The sequence below is a fragment of the Scyliorhinus torazame genome, chromosome 4 (genome assembly GCF_047496885.1).
Source record: "Scyliorhinus torazame isolate Kashiwa2021f chromosome 4, sScyTor2.1, whole genome shotgun sequence".
NCBI classification, from domain to species: Eukaryota; Metazoa; Chordata; class Chondrichthyes; order Carcharhiniformes; family Scyliorhinidae; genus Scyliorhinus; species Scyliorhinus torazame.
In genome coordinates this window covers 340,570,277-340,578,453 of record NC_092710.1, presented here as the reverse complement: position 1 = coordinate 340,578,453, position 8,177 = coordinate 340,570,277, and the positions used below count along the sequence as shown (strand labels likewise).

General features: G+C 46.7%; 1 protein-coding gene across 1 annotated transcript; it reads left to right on the top strand.

The window, feature by feature from the left end:
* The first annotated feature begins 1,937 nt into the window (after positions 1-1,937).
* Positions 1,938-3,080, top strand: LOC140411177 (RNA-binding protein 3-like). Its single transcript, XM_072500269.1, has one exon. It carries the CDS (start codon positions 2,040-2,042, stop codon positions 2,472-2,474), a length of 435 nt encoding a protein of 144 aa, XP_072356370.1. The 5' UTR covers positions 1,938-2,039; the 3' UTR covers positions 2,475-3,080.
* Positions 3,081-8,177: the final 5,097 nt, after the last annotated feature.

The window sequence follows — 8,177 nt, the reverse complement described above, 5'->3', positions numbered from 1 at the left end:
TGCTTTGGAGCCTTTGAAATCACTCTCTTGATGGTTGAACCAGAAGATTCCTGCATGGTGAAGCCATTTCCATCAATAATCAATTTGGGTTTACCCCTTGTTTGTTGATTGGGATTTCATGTCACTTTTGACAGCATTCTTTCAATGAAGCTTTGGGCGCTCTGCTGATCTCTCGGCACAGATTACCTCTCCTAATAGCATAACCTTGGGAATATGGGCATTTTCCATCATGTGCACATGCAAGTCAGCGAAGCATTCATTGTTGGTTAGCACTACTATGCTCAGCATATTTGCCCTAAAAAGGACTGCTTTATTAGTGACTTTGTTTTTGTCTGTGATGCCGAGAATGCATCGTAGACACCAGAGTTGGAAGTTATTGGGTCTTTTTTCTTGGTAGGTGTAAGTTGCCCTGACTTCACTGCTATACAGCAATGTGCTGAGGGGTATGGCTTTGTATACAGGCGTTTTGATCCTGTGGGTCAGTTGTTGTTTTCAGGTCTGTTTTGTTGGTTGGCATATAAACCAGGGGCTGGTTTAGCACAGGGCTAAATCGCTGGCTTTGAAAGCAGACCAAGGCAAGCCAGCAGCAAGGTTCAATTCCCATACCAGCCTCCCTGAACAGGCGCCGGAATGTGGCGACTAAGGGCTTTTCACAGTAACTTCATTTGAAGCCTACTTGTGACAATAAGCGATTTTCATTTCATTTCATTTTTCAACAATCAGAACCATTAAACACTGGGTACAGAAGAAATAATTACGAAAATTGCACATTAACATGCTGCAAAGAGCTTTAATACATTGTAAGCAACACCATTATAATAGATAAAAGCAGAACTTAAAGCAGCCTTCTGTTTCATAAGACGATAGTTTACACTGTGATGGTCAACTCTGTGTTCAGCCTTACCTGGTGTGGCTCAGAAGTCCCAGGGCTGGCATGGCACTATCAGCTGAATTTGCTGCAGAAGAAGACAGTGGGCTGACAAGATGCAAGATTCATTTTCCTCTTCTCTGTGATTCAGAGGTCACTGCTGTCAGCAACTGTCTCCCAGTTGTCTGTATCAATGTCCACCCACCGTCTTCATATCTCACTTGTAACAGAGTTATGGATGTCCAGGAGCTCATGACCTAGCAGTCAGTTCACCTCACAGAAGGTTTTTGGTGATATGGCTGTCATCCGTCCAATGAAAGAGGCAGAGCCAGTGATTAGGAATTAGCATGCTCTTCGAAACTCTGGGTTGCCATTTGAGACAATGAAGATGGAAACTGTTCGGTCTTTTCTCGTGCCCAGCATATGTTCAGCACTGCTGAAGAGGGGTGCATTGAAGATACAGAACCATTAATCATTGGATACTGAAGAATAATTACGCAAATCACATATCAACATTCTGATGACATTAGACTTGAAATTTTAAGTTTCTCTCCAGGAATATTGCCTGACCTGCTGAGTATTTCCAGCATTTTCTGTTTTTATTTCAGATTTGCAGCATTTTGCTTTTGTACCATTATATTTCTGTGGTGATGGAAAGGTCTTGTGATTTGTCTGACAGAAGCACATGAATTTTAAGTGCTGACACTGTACCACAAATTCTAAGACGATTGTATAAACTTAACACTGCAGATACAGAAAAAGGACTGCACAAAATGAAGGGGAACCCAGAACACGGATGATCTGAGATTGAGAGCTCAGTAATTTAGGAGTGAGGTTTGTAGGCACAGAAATGAAGGGGAATGGGTAATTGTCTGGCTGTGAAGGTTCTGGTCACCTGGAATGTGCGGCCTTCTTCCAGCAGCAAAATGTTCCTAAAATGGCGGCACAGGCTGCGCGCAGCAGAATGGCCGACCCTGGAACCATTCTATTGGTCAACGTTAAAAGCATCTGACCAATGCGGTGGCTTGTTAAGAGAGAGTGGCTCGGCGGAGAGTATTTAAAGAGGCGGCAGGCGGGATGCGGCAGACAGCGTGCGGAGGAAAGCAGCCGGTGTGGACCGTCAAGGAGCAGCTCCGAATCTAAGGGACCCAGGCAGATATATCTCAACACCATGACTGAAGAAGCAAAGTTGTTCGTCGGCGGTCTCAACTTCGACACCGACGAGCAGGCCCTGGAAGACGTTTTCTCCAAGTACGGGCAGATCGCTGAGGTGAGAGTGATTAAAGACAAAGACACCATGACGTCCCGCGGTTTCGGCTTCATCACTTTCGAGAACCCCGACGACGCCAACGACGCGATGGAGGCGATGAACGGAAAATCCCTGGACGGGCGGCAGATCCGGGTGGACCACGCCGAGAAAAAGTCGGGCGGCGGCGGCGGCTACGGAGGAAGCCGGGGCGGCGGCGGCTACGGACGCGGACGAGGAAGCGGCGGCTACGGCTCTCGGCAGTACGAAACTCGGGGCGATGGCTACTACCGGGGAGACGGCTACTCCCGGGGCCGGGGAGGCGGCGGCTATGGAGGACGCAGCTCCTACAACCAGTGACATTGAGTCTTTGGTCTTGTTCTGAGATCCAACCTCCTCCCTTTCCGTTACTTAATTTTTTTTTTGTTTAGGGGAGAGATGGAGATCCGTTAATTTCCCAGCCTCGTGTTTTCCCAGCTAGATTATAATTGGCCAACCTGTCCCCGTCCATGTACCAGAGTGAGAGGCTGGCGGCTGCTGCTCCATCTCTGCTTATACCCGGCGGTGGCGGCTTTCTGACCCCCTCCCTCTTCCCCCCCCCCCTTCCACAAATCTACACCGCTACTGTTCGGCCCAGGGTCTCATCATTGTGACTAATAAAACCCGATCACCTAGTTTGTATCTTTAAAGACTTTTTTCTCTTTGTATTCAATTTGAAGGAAATTGTGTAGGAATGTATATTAGCTGGGCGGTCACCGAGCGGCCCCCATTCCAATAATCGCAGAGTTGCTTTCGTTGGGTTTTTTTTCCGAAATAATAAATCAAAATGGTCCTTTTTATGTAAGCAAACTTCAAAATCCCGCCCCCTCAAGGCGCGGATGGTTCATTTTATTTTTGTGAAAAGCTGTATTGATGGGAAGTTAATAACACGTTTTTTGTACGAAACATTAAAAATTACGAATTGAATGATGTCTGGAATGTGGTTTTGTTGAAGATGTTGGTTGGGGAGCGGGTTCCCCTCGCCCTGTCTCTCTGTGCCGAGCCGCGCAATATGGCGGCAAATTCCGGCACTGCGGTCTCCTTCCCACTTTCTCATAGGCTGCTGCGCGCACACACTCCACACACAGGGCGGGCGGCCGAGGGTTTCCACAAAGACCACGGCGGCCAGAGGTAGCAGCAAGGCGTTTGGCCGGCATTCTGCTTTCAGGCCCATCTTGCCCGCCACGTGGAAGGGGGGGTTGGGTGGGGGCAGAGACTGGCTAGCGCCCTCATGGCGGAGGCTCCCTTCCCCCCCGCCCCCTCTGCAGCGCCCGGGAATTTCCCCCTCCCCAGCACAGCCCGCATGGCGGAGGTTCCCTCCCTCTGCAACGCCCGGGAATTTCCACCCCTCCCTCTTCTGCAGCCCTCATGGCGGAACCTCCCTTTCTGCAACGCCCGGCTTCGGGACTGCGTGCTTTGGGGGGGGGGGGCAGCCTTGCAAAGGAGATGGCAATTGCGTTCGTGTTTCGCAGCTCACCATGTGCTGGTTTTGGAAACCGGGCTGGTATAACGGGTTAATTTATCTGGCCTTTAATTGTAAAATCAAGACTTGTGCGCCACAGCCGCTCCCGAGTGCTCACAGCGGAGGGCATTAGTAATACACGGTGACTGCCTATGTCGGCTGCCCTCTGGTTTAAAGTGAAATGCTGATCAAATTAAGTAGATGAAGCGTTATTCACCCTCCTTTGTTCAGGATGCTCACAAAAAATGGGTACGTAATATATTAAACGTTTTACCTTTTTGGAGTCATCGATCCTAATCTAGATAGCGGATCTTTATGTAAATTCTCACCGATTTTATTTGACAATGAGTGCCCACGTGTCGTAATTGACTCATTCTCTAGATAATGTCTGGCTTCGCTCATCTGTTATTTAAAAGAAAAAGGCCTGGAATGAAGACGGATGTCACTGCAGCATTCACCTTTTAATGCTTTAAATGCCACGAGGTCGCTTTTCAATAAGTCTTGCCGGCTAGATACGGTTTCAAGTATTTGATGTTTTACATTGATGGTGAAATTCATTACAGCAGTTGGTCTCTGCTGCAGAGTAAGGGCAGACTTCAGTTCAGCATCCAAATTCCACGATATGTACCTTTTATTAGCCTCGCGCCACTGCCGAGTACCCTGTAGTATTGAATCACTTGGCACAGCCGTTAATACTGCTGCCTCACAGCGTTAGAAACCTAGGTTCAATTCCAGCCATGGCCGATTGTGTGGAATTTGCACATTACCCCTCTGGGTGTTCTGGTTTCCTCCCACAGTCTAAAGATGTGTTGGGTGGATTGGCCATGCTAAAATTACCTGTTGGTGTCCAAAGATGTGCAGGTGAAGTGGTGGGGCAGGGGAGTGGTCCTAGGTTGGGTACAGTGCTGCCTCAATGGGCCGAATGGTACAATAGGGATTCTATTGACTATCCAAGATTAGAGTGAAATATCAGCTACGATTGGTAATACTCAGCAGCTGTATGGAGAAAAGCACGTTTCAGGACATGTCCAACAAAAGGTAATCAACTGATGTTGCGTTCCCAACATTTTCTATCTTTGATTTCTTGTATATGCCACTATTTTACTTTTATAAATTGATACTGATTAAGGATTAGATTACATCATATTAAATACAGTCCTAGTTTGGTTTTGTCCCATTTGGTGACCTTGCACATTTTGATGCTAGGTTTAAAATTCCACTTTCGCTAACCGTAAAACATTTCTTTACTTAGTAATATAGTAACAATGCTATTAGCTTACCTAATCAGGGAATCGATGGTTATGGGGATATAAAGCAAGATCAGTTCTGATCTCGAACAGTGGAGCAGACTCAACCTCTATTATCCGAGATGGCCACCGCCTCCACCCTCTCCCTGTAACCCCACCTAACCTTTTGGACACTAGGGCAATTTAGCCTGGCCAATTCACCTAACCTGCACTTTGGACTGGGAGGAAACCGGAGCACCCCGAGGAAACTCCTAGATTATCATAGAATTTACAGTGCAGAAGGAGGCCATTCGGCCTATCGAGTCTGCACCAGCTCTTGGAAAGAGCACCCTACCCAAGGTCAACACCTCTACCCTATCCCCATAACCCAGTAACCCCACCCAACACTAAGGGCAATTTAGCATAGCCAATCCACCTAACCTGCACATCTTTCGACTGTGGGAGGAAACCGGAGCACCTGGAGGAAACCCACGCACACACGGGGAGGATGTGCAGACTCCGCACAGACAGTGACCAAAACCGGGAATCGAACCTGGGACCCTGGAGCTGTGAAGCAATTGTGCTATCCACAATGCTACCCATAAAGCAGTCATACAGACTAACTTAGTGGTAAAAACTGGGTGGCATAGACAAGTTGGGCCGAATAGCTTGTTTCCATGCTGTAAACCGCCATTACTCTTTAGCAACGTGCAAACACCCAAGTCACCCAAAGCCGGAATTGAACTCTGGTCCCTGGAGCTGTGACGCAGCAGTGCTAACCACTATGCCACCGTGCCGCCCTACTAAAGCTCTGGGACCATAAATTCAATACCACCACATTAACTGGAGGAATTTAAATTTAATTAATAACTGGAATAAAAAGTAGTCTGAATAATAACCACAAAACTAGATTATAACCCATCAGTTCACTAATCAGGGCAGCACGGTAGCATAGTGAAGTACAATTGCTTCACAGCTCCATGGTCCCAGGTTCGATTCCCGGCTTGGGTCACTGTGGAGTCTGCACATTCTCCCCGTGTGTGCGTGGGTTTCCTCCCACAGTCCAAAGATGTGCAGGTTAGGTGATTTGGCTATGCTAAATTGCCCTTAGTGTTGGGTGGGGTTGCTGGGTTATGGCGATAGGGTGGAGTTGTGGGCTTGGGTAGGGTGCTCTTTCCAAGAGCCTGTGCAGACTCGATGGGCCAAATGGCCTCCTGCACTGTAAATTCTAGAGTTCTAATGTCCCTCGGGAGGACTGTCTTTACCTGGTCTGGCAAATATGTGACCCCAGAGCCATGTGGTTGATTCTTCAATGCCCTACAAGATACTCCAGGAATGGGTATTTGCCAATGACACTCACATTTCAAGACCAAATATTGAAAGATCTGCCTGTCTATGAAACAGCAAGGACCTTGAAATATTTCCAACTTTCGTCAAACACGTCTTTATAAAGCCTAGTGGAACAAATTATTTATCTTAAATTTGTGTTACTGGTTTGTCCATCTAGATTACAAATGTTATGTGCCTTCAGGTTTTTTATTTCAATTTCTTTTACTGAAATTAAAAGTTGCCATAGTAACCGAAGCTCAAAGGTTTCTCCCATTTTGATGAGACTGGTGATGATTTAATTTCATATCCCAGGAAAGGGCAAGGTTGAGAAGGCGGGGCCTTTGTGGATAACCACAGCCGGTATAAGAATTGAACCCACGTTGCTGGCGTCACGCCGCATCATGAACCAGCCAGCTTTGCTTGGACCTTATTTTTGACCTCACCATGTCTGCAAAAGACCAGGCTGAAGCATTTGCAACCAGAGTGCAGAGTGGATGATCCATCTCAGGTGCACAGAATCACAGGTGTCAGCCGTCAGCCAAATTCAATCACTCCGCATGATATAAAGAAAAGGCTGAATGAAGGAACAGGATTTAGCAAACACTATGGGCCTCGGCAACATACCAGTTGTAGTAGTTTTTAAAAATATATAAAGTACCCAATTCATTTTTTTTTCCAAGGGCAATTTATCGTGGCCAATCCTCCTATCCAGCACATCTTTGGGTTGGGGGGGTGAGACCCACGCAGAAATGGGGAGAATGCGCAAACTCCACATGGACAGTGACCTGGGGCCAGGTCATCGGTGCCATGAGGCAGCAGTGCTGATCACTGCGCCAGCGTTTTGCCCTCCAGTTGTAGTATTGAAGGCTTGCGATTGAGGATTAGCCATGCTATTCTGGTATAGCTACCCGGCAATGGAAAATTGCCCAAGTATGTCCTGTCCACAAAAATCAGGACAAGTCCAATGCAGCCAATGACTGCTGTATCAATCTACTCTCACATCATCAACAAAATTGAATGAACATGTAGAAACAGCACTTACTCAGCAACAACCTGCACACCGATGCTCTGGGCACGTAGCTCTAGACCACAATGCAGTTTTGGTCAAAACATGGATAAAAGTGCTGAGTTCCAGAGATGAGGTGAATCCTCTTTGCCCTTCTACATCAAGGCAGCATTTAACTGAGTATAGCATCAAGAAGCCCTAACAAAAACAAGGGAAATTATGGGTGTCATACCTAGTACAAAGGAAGTTGGTTGTTGGGAGGACAATCATCACAGCACCAAGTCATTGCTTTTTTCTTGCCCTGTAGAATCCCTCCTCTGAGGAAGGAATTATTTTAGTTGTGAAACATTCCTAAATACCTCAGGATGTGATTAGTAGCTGAAAGTTTGTTCTAAATTATTTCTTCTTAGGTTTGGACTACAAGTCCAACATCAAAATCCAAGTGAAGCCACTGTGATAACGAACTTACCAGAGAATGCTGAACAAAAGAAAACGCTGCTGTGGTTTAAAAAAAATTTGTTCATGGGACATGGTGTCGCAGGTTGTGCCAGCATTTATTGCCCATCCCTAATTGTCCTTGAGGGGCAGTTAAGAATCAGCCACATATCTGTGGGTCTGGAGTCACATGTAGGCCAGACCAGGTAAAGATGGTAGATTTCCTTCCCTAAAGGACATTAGTGAACCAGATGGGTTTTTACGACAATCAACAATGGTTTCATGGTCATCACGAGACTTTTAATTCCAGATTTTTATTGAATTCAAATTTCACCATCTGCAGTGGTGGGATTTGAACCTGGGTCCACACAGTACTCTGGATTACTAGTCCAGTGACAATACCACTACTTGTATGGAGAAAATATGCTGAAAATGCAAGGTCCACAATATACCTGAGCAACACAATTCTGATAAAAGGATCTAATTCTTGTGCACCCTGGGCGGGATTCTCTCAGCCCAGGCCTGGCCAGAGAATCGTCGGGTCGGGTGTGAATCGTGCGACACAG

Excerpts from the sequence above, each read along its gene's own strand:
- LOC140411177 (XM_072500269.1), top strand. The coding sequence starts at position 2,040 with ATGACTGAAGAAGCAAAGTTGTTCGTCGGCGGTCTCAACTTCGACACC.